Source organism: Morone saxatilis, unplaced genomic scaffold (assembly GCF_004916995.1).
Source record: "Morone saxatilis isolate NCDOM2014 unplaced genomic scaffold, NCSU_SB_2.0 Contig2, whole genome shotgun sequence".
Classification (NCBI taxonomy): Eukaryota; Metazoa; Chordata; class Actinopteri; family Moronidae; genus Morone; species Morone saxatilis.
The window spans coordinates 4,339,028-4,355,056 of record NW_023339762.1 but is presented as its reverse complement, the minus strand read 5'-3'; the positions used below and the strand labels follow the sequence as shown (position 1 = coordinate 4,355,056).

At 40.6% G+C, this 16,029-nt stretch overlaps 1 protein-coding gene across 1 annotated transcript; it reads right to left on the bottom strand.

Moving 5' to 3' along the window:
• Positions 1–243: 243 nt before the first annotated feature.
• On the bottom strand, positions 244–13,992 carry pskh1 (protein serine kinase H1). Its single transcript, XM_035664838.1, has 4 exons — positions 13,628–13,992; positions 12,153–12,932; positions 9,424–10,341; positions 244–4,983 (listed from the first exon to the last, which is right to left on the bottom strand). Exons 2-4 carry the CDS (start codon positions 12,219–12,221, stop codon positions 4,666–4,668), a joined length of 1,305 nt encoding a protein of 434 aa, XP_035520731.1. The 5' UTR covers positions 12,222–12,932; positions 13,628–13,992; the 3' UTR covers positions 244–4,665.
• Between the last annotated feature and the right edge of the window lie 2,037 nt (positions 13,993–16,029).

Genomic DNA, 16,029 nt, shown 5'->3' with positions numbered 1-16,029 from the left:
AAACATGCAATGACAAAAGTGAAAACCAGCGAAGAAATGGCTAGAGTTGCCAAGTTCCCCTTTAATACAACATAGTAAACCAATGAATCTCAAAACAACAGTAGTTACAACGAAATGATCTAGAACAAATCAAATGTATTCTTGTTGTGCATTGTGACTCATTGACTCACACACTTCTGTGATCTGTTAGGCCAATCACAAACAAGCTTTCAGAGAAAAGCATATTAAAACACAAACACAAGGTTCAGGTTCGAGTATTTTATTGGCACATACAACTCACCGTTTAAAAAAATAAAAAAAGTTAATGGTAGAAGAATCAAAGTGTTATCATTCATTTAGACACACAATAACAAAAGATGAACGACTGTTTTCAGGTAACAGTGTTGAGTTGGCTACTTCATTTAGGACGACAGCATTTATATAAAATCACAGATATAAAAATATGACAGGAAACACTTTTACAAATGTGCTGACACTGCAAAAACAGCTGATTTGGTTATTCATTGAACATGATATACACTAGGCACTCAGCAATGTTTGTACTAATTCAACCACAGCAATTCCTTGAGTCTAAATGATTACTTTGTGACTGTGAGCCAAAGAGTGAAGATTTCATAACGGGTTACAAATGTTTATTTCACATAGATGCTATCAATGATAAGGAGCAATCAATGAACTATCTAACAGAACTAAGGCCACCTCATTAAGCTGCATGCTGCAGGAAGTTTGACACCTTAAACTGAATCCAATACTTCACCCAAGATCTTTAACATGACCACTGATTATGTCTGTGAAGCACTTTTTAAACTAACCTTTTTAAGGCCACAGAGTGCATGCGTTTGATATTAAAAGGACACATTTTGGGTCGAGTATATCAAAATGTACACAGTCAAGATTTGAATGTACCAATACCAGTTCCAATGTGTCACTTAAGGTCTTTTATAAGTACTTTAATCCCATCAAGAGACATTGGGACAGATAACAGCCGTGGGACAAAGACTTTAAATCTGACATCATAGAAAATGGAAAGAGTAGTAAGAGAAAGATTTCAGAGTATGCTGGAAAAAGCAAAGGTCAAAAAGAAAGGAAGAACTGAGGTCAGCTGACATGGCTCGGTTAGGTTTCCAGTACGTGTTAAAAAGTTCACAACAGCAACACACTTCAAAAGTCTGGGGTAGATCACAGCAAAATGCTCATATAAAGAAGAAAAGACCACACTGTAGCAACTGATTTACTCTGAAGGGACAAAATACATAAAAAAAGCAGAGGAAAATTAAATTTAACTGTATAGATCAAGTGCTTTGTCAGATAAAAGAAGTCTGAAGCTCAGAGGAACTTTCTGAAGCTTTAAGTTGTGCTATCTTTGGGAAGTATTCATTAATCAAATATCACATTTTTGACCATGTTGGGGATGAATTATTCGCAATCAATCATTTAAACATGATTTAAACATAGGATGGCCAAACAATCAGTCGCATTTATTATTCATTTCACTTTGCTTGCACTGTTTAATAAGTTCAGAAAATTCCCTTTACTGTAATGCAGCATTTTACCATTTCAATTATACAATATGACAAAAACCAAAATCCCTAGTCTACTCTCATTTCAGGTTATTGCTATAACATCAACAGCTCTGAGTAATGCAGAAGTCACAAAACCTTACTACTGCAAGGAAGCCCACCATCCACACTATATATTGGACTGCATTGGACTAGTTATGAATCAGACTGAAAAAGGCAGAATTAAAACAGTGCAGAATATAAGAGAGCTACAACCTATTTTACTATCAATACTGTGGATTTCATAAACAAGACCTCATCTCTAAGCAAGCCTTTTAACTGTATTCAGATTTAAGTGCACTTACGAACCAATCTTAAGAAAACTTGTGCATAAGATTGCATTGGTTGCGTGGTTCTGTAATTCAGAATCTTTTATAAATCATACATACTAACGGTCATTTGATTCACATCTACATGCTTCTCACAATGTTCCTTCATTTCATGAGAGTAGTATACAGATTTAGGATGGTTGTGTTTCTGCAGGCTCTCCACAACCTGCCACAGCTACTGTACATCGCAACCGATGGAAGCTGAAATGTTGACGTCGACCCTCTCCTGGTTAGCCTCTGTTCCACTAACAGAATCATGTTCCTGGATTTTCTCTCCATATTCTGCGCCAAATGGCTATCTACTACCCCTGACGATGGCTAGTAAAACTTTAACTGAGAAACAATTACTGTGACAGCATGCCGATGGCTGATATGTTGCGGTATGTTCTTCTGAGAAAACCCACTGAGAAACAAATGTCCGTGGAATAGAGGCTAGCTAGAAAACATGTTAGGACTCTCATGGTAGGTAGGTGCCTGGGTTGCACCTGCTATTCATAAATCCATTAATGAGTTTGTGAGTCAAGTGAGTTCATAAGTTATTGTAACAAACAGCTTGTTTAAGAGCAGTGATTTACTTAATCTGGTAGCACACTTGTGATACTACTCGCTGTAGCATCACAAGCTGTAGCATAACTTCCAAAAGGGACAGCTTTCTTAAACTATCTTAAACTTAACAGCCATTGTGACTGTAGGCATCACATTGTTTTATTTTATATTTCATGTTTCTGAGTTAGCAGTGTTTATGCAGTTCTGAATGAGTGACAAAGAGGCGATTATGCTAACCTAGCTAAAATTACCATCATTTTTGGCACAACATTTAGTAAATTAAGGTATAACGTGTTATTTATGTGAAATGTAATTTTAAGTCTTCAGACACCTCTTCAATCTATACGCGCCAGATATTAGCAAGCTAATGTTAGCTTTGTCGGTGGGTTCAGTTAGCTACGAACAGGTTGTAGTAAATATTTAGTAACAATTTGTAGAACTGCTTTGTGTGGTGCAACCCATTTTAATTTGGTGACGTGTAAATCTCCACCTACACTTTTGTTATAACCAACTCCGAACTTTCAAAGAGCTAGTGCAACCGGAGGCAGCTCTCTACAACAAAGATCTTTGCTGTCAATGTTGCATACGTGTGCCACTCCCACTGTAATAAACAATGAAACTGTAAAACCACGCCCTAAATGACCACATACCGTTTTAAAGACAAATATCGCTCATCATGTTGATGCAGCTCAATCGGCAAAAATCAAAGCTTAACAATGCCGAGCAAAGTCACTTTGGCTAGTTCGATTCTGTTAAAAGTCTCCAGTTTCATCGGGATTGTTCAAAGACATTTTGAGTTATGGACAAATATGTAAGAGGCCACGCACACTCGTACCACTCAAAATGGCCCTTCAGATTGTGTTAATACTCGTCCCCAATTTGTGAAATTCTAGCCTACCGTTTTTTTACGTTTGTGGCCCCCTCTATGGGTCGAGTTTAAAATGCTTCGGCCTGCCCTTTGCGAACACATTCTTGATGGATGCCATGTTTTTTGACTGACCTCGCGTAATGCTGTGTACCCAGTATGGTGTTTATACAGTGATAATCCTTCTTTCGTTCTATTCATATTACTGGTTTTCAGTTTTTTTCACTGCAATTTCTAGTCAATCAGACTTACGATGTAAATTATTGGGCATTACAGCACCACCATCTGGTTGACTGGGCTGATATTTCTTGGGAAGCGCGTACACATCGTTACCGCTTATCGGGCCTGGTTCTAGCTCATTCCAGCTCAAGGCAATTTGAGCTTTTGCAACACATAATAAACATGCACAAACACAAAAGGGTTCGAACCCTAGTGACTTATTAGAATAGTGCTCTACAACAGGAAGGGATCATAGCAGGTACTTCATGAGTCAATCTACTGATCTAATAAATTGTTGGGAGAGGGGCTGTGTGGCCTAATGTCTGGTACAATACATTTAGGATTTAACACTGACACAAAACAGCTTCACAATCTTTTGACAGCTTTAGAACGATGATATTACCGGAGCAACAATGGCAAGATTAGATAAGCTTAGAACTGACTAACAAAAAATACGCCTTAATTTTGACCTATAAGTGTGTGGTTGTTGTTGCAGTGTTTCCGAAACCCACATCTTAAAGACAAGGTCTGTACAATTAGTACAACAATAAATTCACAGCAATTTTCAATCAGGAATGAGTGAGGGGAATTTGTTTTCCCCTCTTCTTAAAGTATCCCTTTCTTCTTACAAACTTCAGTACCCAGAACTCTGTTCAACAGATCCTCGTGGAAGGTCATTATCCAGTGACCATTTGAATGGAGACTAATAATCATGTCAACAATAATAAATAAATATGTAGAGACACAGGGATTGAAAGAACAAAAGCAAAAGGAGTGAAAGGCACCATCCTGCCAGAGTGAAAGTGAAGGAATGGATGGAGAGATGATGTAACACTTCAAAACCTTACTGGTGTGTCCTTTTCTGTGCTCATCAGGAGACACGCTGCCATAGGAATTCATAGATTACATTGTCTTCATGATCATTTCTGACTATAGTCTCAACTGGCAGCTGTCAACCTTAGTCATGGATTAAGTCACGTTATTGTCCACTTTTTTAAGGCAATGATTTGGGACATGAAGCCATTTTGGCCTCTAACACTGGCAGCAACTTCGAATGGTGGTAGTCATTGTAAAAGGTCAGTCACTGTAGTGCTGTTTCCCCTCCAAAAGCAGTCTACTACAGTCGTCGGCGGTCACGGCCCCCGTTTTAGCCGTTGTACTGCTGCTGATATCGCCGATTCAGCTCGCGCAGCTCCTTCTCTCTCACCCGCCGGGCTTTGTTGGATTTGGTGGAGCGGCTGGAGCGAGTAGACTGGGCCGACTTGGTGCTGTGGCAGCGTGAGGACGCCCGCTTCAGGAGGTTCTGAGATATACAGCGCTGCAGGTTCTTCATGGAGGAGGCGGCAGCCATGCTGACAATCCAGGGGTGCTTGAGGGCTTGGCCAGCTGTGAGCCGCTCGCTGGGGTCCACCGTTAGAATCCGCTCCACAAAGTCTTTGGCCAGGTTGGACACGCTGGGCCACGGCTGGAGAGACACAGACATGAGACAAGAATATAATTAACAAACTGAAATTTTAATGTCAGTTCTGTATATAGCCAGACCCAGTTATTCTGTAACTGGGGTGTAGGGACAGAGACCAATTGCTGAATTGTATTGCATTTATAGACCTTTTTCACAGCAGCCATTTTGACATAAAAATAGTAGGGTAAACAGCTGTTACCAATGACACTAATTAAGGTTCTGTTCCATTCAGGTCAAACAGAGGCTATTGTGCAGGCTCTGCTACACTAAATGGAACAAAACCTTAATTAGTATCCTTGGTAACACCTGTGTTTACCCTGCTATTTTCATTTCAAAATGGCTGCTGTGAAAAAGGTCTATTTCTGGTAAAGAAGCATTGTTAATATTTTTGAGTACTACTTGAGCTCTTCTTGCCAGGAAAGTCAAAATTTCTAAACTGAAAGGAAAAAATGAAGATTAAGGAGAAAGTGAGAGTGAAGTGAGAGGAGGAAATGAAAGCCCTACTATGGAAATTCACTGTTCAATATGTGAATGTAAGTATATGTTAGAGAGTGAGAATACAGTGGATTCAAAAAAATCACAGAAAACATAACGTAATGTTTCTAGTGTAGGATTTTACCTGAATATTTTTAAAATATTCACCCCAGACAAACAAAAAATACTCTTTGACCATGCTTTGAAAGGTAATTTGTTTATCTTCATACTCCTGAAAAGAACAATAATTGCACGTTCATAGATGGTGAATTTTTTCAATGAAGAAGTTTAACTGTTGGACACAAGATGTTGTATATGCTAGCAACCTAAAGCCCACACAGAGTTAACTGAATTATACATGGGTTCAAGTAGCCTTTAGCTTTAGCTAAAATGTGGGTGTGAAACAGTCAGAGCATCCTCTGGCCAGATTGTTAGCTAGTTTTGCAATCACTAACATTTAGGCGGTATAGTTAATAACTAGCCTGGGACCTGGTATGAAGTAAACAAGTTAACTAATTTACCAACCTAATTTAACAACAGTGTTGTTTTTGGTCTAATCAGGAGAGCATATCTGGGCCCTAAATTCCATTACTCTTTTATTTACTCATATTACTCTCTTGGGCAGGTCACTGTTGAAAAACAGATTTTAATCTTGTGAAGTGGGACTTACCTGGTTAAATAAAGGCTATGTACATACATAGAATAAAATACACAAAAAAGAAGAAAAATAAATGAAGAACCAAGAAGAGTACCGTTAAAGTATGGAGTGGAACAACCTGTATGGTTGGGTGTCATTATGAGTGTGTGCAAGTTGGACCATGATCTCTTATTATACGTAAGAGCAGGATTCAACAGATGAATGTGAAAACTCACTGTGCATGCATCATTCTGTCAGTCAAACATCCAAGAGAAAGCACAAAAGACCTTTTTCAAAGCAGCCAGTTTGACATGAAATAGTGGGTTAAACACAGGTGTTACCAGTGATACTATTTAAGGTTCATTAAGGTCCATTTAGTGTAGCAGAGAGTTTCCAGTGAGCCAACACTCACAACCTTGACCTGAATGGAAAAGAACATTAATTAGGATCATTGGTAACACCTGTGTTTACCCTACTATTATGTGTCAAAATGGCTGCTGGGAAAAAAGGTCTATAAACATCAACATTTTTGGGGGGAGGGAGAGTTTAAATCATTTTTTTAGAGTTTAAAGTTTGCTTGGCATCAGCAGAACTTTGTCCACTGGACACAAGAGGGCAGCAGAGTGATATAAAGCTAAGAGCGTCTTACAGTGCCGTACAGCGTGAGGAGCATACTATGAGCTCTAACACTGACTAACAAAACATGCTCATTAGGCATTTGTTTTATTCCACTCCATTTGATAATGAGTCTTCTTTGTCTTCTCATGTCAGACTCCATAAAGGGTGTGGGGTAGTGTGCCTGTTTGTATACATTTTGTTTCAACAGAATTTCATGTTCTTAAAAGATCCAATGTAAATAAAAAGGTCCTTTAAAGCAAATGTTCCTGACAACTGCTGCTGACTCTCTCACTGGTAGTGAGTCAAACTTTACCCCCTACATAGACAAGAATTGGGAATATCAACACAGCATGCCTTTCTGCGCACACACACACACACAGTTTGTACATGATGTCCTGCTTGGCAACCAGCTGTGTTTTCAGTCTCCCAGTAGACAACTTCCCCCACTCTCCACACAGCAGGTAAATCACCAGGGCTGGCTAAAGATACATGACACATATATAACCCTCAGACATACATTTCTCCTCAACCTACAACATTGTCTGGCCTGTCATTAGCTCTTGGTCTACAGCTGTAAATGTGAACGTTATTTATCACAGCCGTAAAGACACATGTCCCCAAGGGAAATGCATTCAAGTCTGCCCAACCTCAGCTCCACCTCTCATTTACCCTCAGGACGGGGTCTTCTTAAAGGTCCAGTATGTAACGTTGCTATAACCACGCCTGAAAATAAAGAACTTTCTGTCTTTTCGTAAGCACTGTTCGACGCAAATGTTTTTTTATGAGTATGCGCAGAAGTACAAGCTATTCTAATGATAGACTGTTGGTGGCAGTAATAAGTAATGTGCCAAAAAACATAGAAAGGCATGGATGTAAACAGTGTACCATTTCGCTTGTCAGGACTCAAGCGTACACACAATGCAGTTGGATCAAATGTAAGCATAACTTTGTTAATAACACTACAGACAACACATTTCAAATGGCTATAATCAATGTTTTTATAATAGCAATGGGTCAAATGACTATGTAATTCAATGTGAACAAAACGTGAATTGGGTTGCTCGTAGTGACAAACCCACTGAAAACTATCCCCCTTCCATGTAGGGCTGCGTATGTGCAAAAGTATGGCAATACAATACTACTAATAGGTACTAATAAACTGTACTGTATTATATTATAATACAGCATATTGTGGTATTTTCTTGTTGTTTGTATGGTTGTATGAGTTGTAGAGTCTGGTGTGGAGAATTTATATTCTGTACCAGAAAATGTTCAATGCATTATATTCATAAAATGTAAAAAAAGTAAAAAAAGTTGACTATGTTATGCAACCAGTGGGATGTGCATTTGTATGTATCCCAGCCTCTGTAACATCCAACATCAAAATCCTATCTAGTGGTTGGGGGTTTACACCCAAAAATCAATACAGTGTTTTTGAGCATTGTTTTTCATTGTTAAGGCAGCTGTTTTCAGTGAACACACTACCTGTCCAGCACCAAACAGCAAACAGATAAAGTTACATACAAATAACATAATGGAAACTTTAGCAGCTAAACAGATATTTCCTTCATGAACTAGTAGAAACCAAAGCCAGAGCTAAAAGGAGTGAATATTACATTGACCAAGTGGGCATAAACATCACTGCTGGATGTGTACGTAGGCAACTAGTTTGCTACAAAGCTCGTTATATCAACTTTATAAGGTTAAACTATGTCAGTGCTGTTATTACAGCTTGTTTATGCTTCTTAAATGAAATATGGATTTTTGGGCCTGTCTGTCCTCATGTTGACAGAGAATAAAGGCTGCTCTGTCATTGCTCTCATCAGAAATCTTGCTCCTTTTTTAAGTTTATAGTCTTTTATGTGACCAAGACCATAATATCTACTCAACAACCAGTATATCATCCAAAAAATGCATAATGGTTCCAGTAACAAGTTCTCTCACTGATTCCAAGGACGACTTGCTGGACATATCCTGGTACTCATCCAGCAGCACGGTTGTACTATTTGCAGACCTCAGCTAAAATTCCGGCTCCCTGGAAGTGATTTCAATTATTAAATGTGTCAGATCTGACCTTATCTTACCTGTCGGACATTGGAGATGTTCAAATCTGGACACATCCCCGGAAAACTGAGATGATTTAACTGCTCCTCATTAAATATTACAAAACTACTCAGCTATTATTTGCGCTGGAGTGGCTGTATGTGGGGCAAACATTAACTAAGGGGCCCTTTTGTAAAGCTCACTGGCAACACAAACATCCCACGCTATGAAACAAAGGAACGGACTACTCAGCACTCTTGTAACTAGATGCACAGATTGAGCATAAATTATTGCGCACACACACACACACACACTTAGAGGGAGAGGCATACAAAGATATCGACTCGAGAGACGGAGCAAATGAATGAGCGTGCGCGAGTATGGCAAGGTAAAAGGAAAGGGAGAGGTACATGAGACAGAAATGGAAGTGAGCTGTGAGATGAAGAGCAAGGACAGGAGTGTGTTTGAAAATGAGTGTGTGTCTGTGTGAAACCGTGTCACCTCATGAGAAAAGCAGAACTTCTTGGAAATCTGTTGACAAAGCCTCATGCGGTGTGAGGAATGTATTCCAAATATGGGTGAAGTCTGCTGGTGAGTGAGTGTGTGTGTGAGTGTGTGTGTGCGTGTGTGTGTTAAGAGAGAGAGAGTGTGTGTCAGATTTAACTCCTCACCTCTCCAGAGAAGCTGTACTTCCCCTTGAGGATCTGCCGGTAGAGCCTCATGCGGTTGTCGTCCTCGAAGGGCATAGTTCCGCTCAGCAGGATGTACGATATCACCCCCAGCGCCCACATGTCTACAGCGTTCGTATAGGGCTTCCTCACCAGGATTTCCGGGGCGATGTACTCTGGCGTGCCGCAGGTGGTCTTCATCAGACACTCGTCCCCCTTCTTCCTGCTACTGGCCAAACCAAAGTCAGTGATGATGATCTTGGAATCGGCCCCAGGGTGGTAGTAGAGCAGGTTCTCTGGCTTCAGGTCTCGGTGAGTGATCCCCAAAGTGTGGAGGTACTTGACGCCGTCCAGCACCATCTGTAGCACCCGCGTGGCGTCCCGCTCTGTGAAGGAGCCGCGGGCAATGATCCGGTCAAAGAGCTCTCCTCCAGTGGCCAGCTCCATGACCATGTAGACACGCTCCGCCGTCTCAAAGACCTCCATCAGCTGGATTATGTTGGTGTGACGGACACGGCGCAGAACGCACAGTTCAGACTCACACACCTCCCTCCCCTCCCGGTAACGGGTCTCGATCATCTTGATGGCGTATGGCTGCCGCGTGCTCTTGTGCTCCACGCGAACGACCCGGCTGAAACTCCCGCGACCTATCAGAGCTTTGATGTCGTACTTGGCTGTGACCCGGGGGTCAAACTTGGCTCGGTATTTTGCCACCTTCTTCCGCTGAGGGTCCGACAGTTCGGACGGGTCCTTGGGGGGGTGGGCGGAAGCCGTGGGAGTGGCAGCTTGGGCCTGATACGGGGAGGTGGAGTCAGCCTTGTCTCCTCCCCCTCCACTGGCCACACCCATCTTGCTCCTAGTGCCATCCCCTCGTATGAAGTGCTTATAGATATCTGTCTGAGGAGGTGGGGGAGGATCAACCTAAAAAATACAGGAACAAAGTTCATTGAAGGTGCAAATGACAAACCAGAGTAGAACAACGAAGGTTTGTTCTTTTCAGTGGAAGCAAACTGTGGAAGTAAAAACGTGTGCATAGATTTTTAGTCTATAGTTAGTCAAGCCCAACCAATACTGGACTTCTAAGGCCGACACTGATATCAATATTTTACATATATATAATTATATTACAAAAACATGCTGAGTGGGACATTTCACAGTCGAAAATCAAATGTCTTTGCTCTCTGATGCACAATCTTTGTAATGGGAACACTGTTTATAAATGACCTCAGACCTAGTTTGCCAGTTCTGTTCTCTAATGTCAGGTTATTTATGGACAATAAGCTAATATTGACAGTATTTTAGTCTGGCTGATTAATTGGTCTAACTCTAATAGTTAGTCTAGCAGCGGTTGTCATTTTTATTCCTGCCGTGGGCCCCTTCAGAAGCTGAAAAAACGTTTATGCCCCACCACCCCACAATTTTTAGCAATTATTAACAATGACAGGGAAACCAAAACTAATAAAAAAAAAGGATCCGAGTTGAATTTAAGTGAAATTAAGGTCAGCACACTCATTTGTTTATTTTCCCTACATAAATCATATTAATTCGACTTTGTTCCACTCCATTTTTCCCCCTGGTCACCCACTCCCCATCTGTAGTGGCTCTAACAGTTTGACATACCACAGATCTATAGGTATAGATTTGTCCCTCATTAAAGTCTGCATACGATCGTGAAAAAATGCCCATCGCAATTACTCAGAGTTGACCTGTTTGTTAAATGAATACACAGAGGTGAAAGGGTTAGTTGACTCGTTGACTGACACAAAAGCAACAGTATGAATTTTCAATCAATTGTTTAAGTGAGTCCGTCAAGGAAGTTGCAATGTTGTGATCACAACAATTAACACAATTCAACTGATTCCAGAGAATTGTGCGTAACCTTCCACTTTTGTCCAATCACCCAAATTTTTTCTGCAATCACTGTAGTTTACTGCGAGTCTCACCAATCATTGCAGTCCCCCGCACAAAATGTTGAGCCAAAGGTTGCCAAACTGATGTTCATTCTCACTGGAACAAGTTCCCTTTGATTTTTAATGAATTATAGAAATTTTAAAAATTACTACTATTTTAGCAATTTTCATTTTCTTGTGCAATTCAAAAAAAATGTAAGCCTAAAATCATTCCATCACAATTTTATAAAAGCTACTTTGAAACAATAATCCCAAAAAAAGCCTGCAAAGTCCTGGAGGGACTGTTAAGTTATTTAATGAACAAAATGCTTTTCCAGCTTATCAGACTTAATGATTTGCTGATTTGATCTGGGTTATATCACTGTACACTGAATGACTTTGAGGACTGTTGGTTGGACAATAGACACATTTGAAGATTTCACATTGGGATTTGGGAAATTGGGACATTTTTCAAAGTTATTTCCTGACGATTAAAGGTCCAATGTGTAGAATTCAGTAACATCTAGTGGTGTAATTGCAGATTTTAACCCTCTCACTTCACCCTCCAGCAACATCTGTAGATATAAACGTTCCATTCCCAGGGAACAAAAACAAACCCTGTGAATATTATATTTAGTTATTGCCCATAGATCCTAAAACCTAAATGTTACTCACTGGACTACTTGGGAGGTGAAAAATTATTCTATCCAAGCATCTGCATGAAGTAAGAGGCAATAGAATGCCGTTATTGCCAGTAATGACTGCTGCTGTTATGGATAGTAGCAACATCTATGGTGGTAACAATAGCATTAGCATTGCTAATAACAACATTGTGCTACTGACCTTTTTGACCAGGTCCAACTGAACATCCCCTGGAGGCTCAGGGAGGACCTTACTGTTCCTGCACCCCATCACATCACCTTGGGCCACTGCCCCGTCAGCCTCACAGGCCACCAGGAGCCCTGCCTCATCACCGCAACAGCTGATTCAACACACTCAGGGCATCCAACATCCAGGCTTTACCCAGACTCAGACAAGAGGGCTCATGAATAAAGCTGATTACACCCACTCAGGTCCCGATGAGCTGGCATCAGCAGTCAGAGTTCATGATTACACCCGATACATCCACTTAAGTCCAGTTTAAAAAGTCCAAGAGTTCATGAATATATTTTGGGCAAGCACGTTGTGTCTCGGCTCCATCAGCAAGTGCTGTATTGCTGGTTTGCTTTTTGTTACAAGATCTTTTACGGGGGCCCCTGCCGGTGGGTCTCACACACGCAGCCAGGCTGCACAGTCGGCAGGCAGGGGGGCACCTAAAGCCCCTTGAAGAACCTACCAGGGCCCCATCTCTGATGGCTTAATATGATGAATGTCTGAGATAAAATCAGTTAGTATGGAGGCTCACGGTACGAAAATGAGTGACAGGCTGAGGAGAGAGAGGGGCTCTTTAAAAACAGGTTTAAATGTGGTGGTCTTTTTGCAGAAAGATTCAGTCAAAACATCCGCAGAAAATAAGATCATCAGCTGTGCTTGGATCCATTGGGAGAAGCTGCATTGTCAGCAGCGGTCAGATAAAGCAGCTCCCCTGGAGAATCACAGGCTGGAGAACAGTGGAGGGAAGCTCTGAAATGCAGAACATAAAATGAAATATGAATCCTGACTGATTATGGTTAGGCTCAGCAAACATACGGGCACTGTGTCATACTGAGTGTACGCTGAACGCAGACAGGACAGGGGCAGCCTTTAGGAATGTCAGTGATTGGCAGAAACGGACCTTACACATTGATCATTTGAGCACTGAAGTGACACCATTTTTTTGTATGGAAGTTGCGTGATGAGGCCATATTGTGAAACTTTCAGCCAAACTCTGATTACAGCTATCCACACACTGAAATGGCCAAGAAAACAAGTGGCAGCTCTGCCACTGGGAGAAATAGCTGCACTATCACAGATGGTCACTCTTATCCGAGTCTAAAATGTTGGAAGTCTGCTTCATACATTGTTAAAGATTCTCAGTACAAAATGTTTGTCAACTTACTTTACTTATTCATGTATAGCAAGAGGAAATTGGCTGGAAACAGCGCCCAAACACACAGTTCAAGTCCTCTGAACGCAGCACAGTTATATCTGAATTTAACAACTGCATTAAAGTTTAGTTAACTTTAAAGAAATGGGGGAAAAAGACCAGGCCTGAAGTTGTCAATGTTTTTTCTTCAGCCAAAAACACATTTGACCGTTATTTTTCTTGCAAACACCTGAACAGTGTGTAAAAACCTCCACAAATAAGCCGACATTACAAGTGTAAAACTCAACCTCACCTCATTCCTTATCCGAGATAGCGGAGTGTTTAAGCATGCTAACTAGCCTGCTAGCAGCAGGGCAGGACTCCCAACTTCTGCCAAATCCAGCCTCCTCACCCCACTCTCACTCAGCTGGGCTCTCCATTTTCACCTCGTAGTTTCCCAACTTTATTCCCGATGACAAACAGGTCAAACCCATCACTTCCTTTGTCAGCAACATTTTGGCTCAATTCCGCACTTTTATGGTCTGTTTTGAGGATGAAGGGACTCTACAAAAACACGCAAAGTTGCCCCGTCGGTCGCTTTTCTGTGCGGTGTTTTCGACCAGGACCACCTTCCCACAGCCAGAGAGCCGCGAGAAGACACACACTGCGACACAGGTGTTCCGGTTGCCGTTTTCAAAATAAAACGCTGTTCTGAGCTGCATTTTATGTGGAACTAAATGTTTTTGAATCGTATAAAACTGGAATAACATTAAAATGATAGATTATAGTTAATTTAGATATTTCTTTATGTGGAACTAAATGTTTTTTTAAGGAGAAAGTAAACCAAACACTTGAGGTGTGTTTTTATAAGTTCTTTAAATGTGACACTTTGTATATTTTAGCTTGTTTGAGCTGTGTTTTTTTTTAATTGTTATATATAACTATGTCTATGTACATATGTATGTTGTTATATATAACTATGTCTATGTACGTATGTATGTTGTTATAAATAACTATGTCTATGTACAAATGTCAGACAAATAAGTAATATAACTGAAGATACTTAAAATGGAAAGTCATATTAGTGAGGAATATTGAGGTCCAGCGTTCCCATGCTGTATGTGTTATCTATCAAGCTTAAAGAAGTAACATCCAGCACTGCACCAACAGGACCACTGCCTGGAGGCCCCAGAACTTCAGGGCCCCACAAAAGCTCCAGTACTATTGTGTACTACTACTTTTTTGTGCTAGCTCATTTAACATTTGTTTAGGAATATGCAGATTTTAAGCACTTTAAATGGCATGATACCTAGTAACATTATAATGCATTTTTTATTTTTCTTCAGCTTTCCAAACTTACAATACAGTTTGGGGATCATTTCACTTTCCATCATTTACAGAATTTCTATCTGCATTGACATCTATCGAGATTTAGTACCAACTTTGTAAATTTAGGTCTTTGCGATCTAATCGCATATGTGATTTGTTCCATCTCATACAATTCCCATATTTTTTTATGTATGTTGGAGCTTTGGGTTTCAACCATCTTATTGTGATACATTTAATAGCAGCCTTTGAGAGTATTTGAAACAAGTAGATTTTGGCTCTCTCCTCAAAGCCTTACTTAACACTGGACATGACCAAAAAATATGAGTGTGGTTTCCAATTTGTGGTCCACATTTCCTCCAGCAGTTGTCCAAAGTATCTAGTTATGACTTTCTATTTGAGGCTAGGGCCCACAGCCATGAGCGATAACATTAGTTATAATCAGATCTTATGCATTTCCTTAACATTGCGAAGACAAACATATGAATGGAGGAAGGAATTTAGTGGCTAATAACTTATATAATGCATGTTTTCCCATTGCCCACTTTGTATGCTCTTATTGTGAAGGCCCAATCCTCCAGCTTCCTGTGCACCTCCATCTGTTTCTGGCTAGCATGATGGATCTCCTCTTCCACCCAACTTCTTTTGTAGAGACGGGACGACCTCCCTCGGCTTGTTTCGACCCCATTAAAGTTCTCACCGTCACTTCCTGGATACAGAGAGAAGTCCCCCTGTCAAAGTGCTGACTTCTCTCTTGGAAAATTACTAGAAAGTCTGGGAGGCATTCTTCCAGATAACTCACTCTAAGTTCAGGTCAGTAGTTACAAATATGATGACTCCTATCTGACCCTCATTTGATATGATCATGCCTCAAGCAAGAACATCTGAGAGAATGTGTGATGCTGAGCACAGTTCTACCATCCATCAACACATATCTGAGCAAAATGTGAATGATACTGAACTAGAATATTAAAATGCTAGATTATAGTTTATTAAGTTATCACTGTATGTGCTGGGGTCCCACTGGGACACTCTCAGGGACCCCTGGTGGTCTATGGATCTCCTTCTGGGATCAACTAGGCCACTTAATTCACAGCAGACATGCAGATGGCTCCGTTTCTGTAATTCCAATACACAATAGAGTAAAATTGACCATCGAGGCGCTTCACTATGGTCTGCAAACATCATACGAGACTCAACCATATGTTTATTTGTGTAGTCACAATGTATGGAATTGTGCATGTGCACATATGTTTTCCTTTTGAACAATCTGTTTTGTGAAAAGTGGATTAAATCCATATTTTGGATCTATTTAAAGATATTAATTTGCAGGAGAGCTTTCCAGTTGTAGTTCCTGCTGCATCGGCAATACCACAGCATGCTGATGTT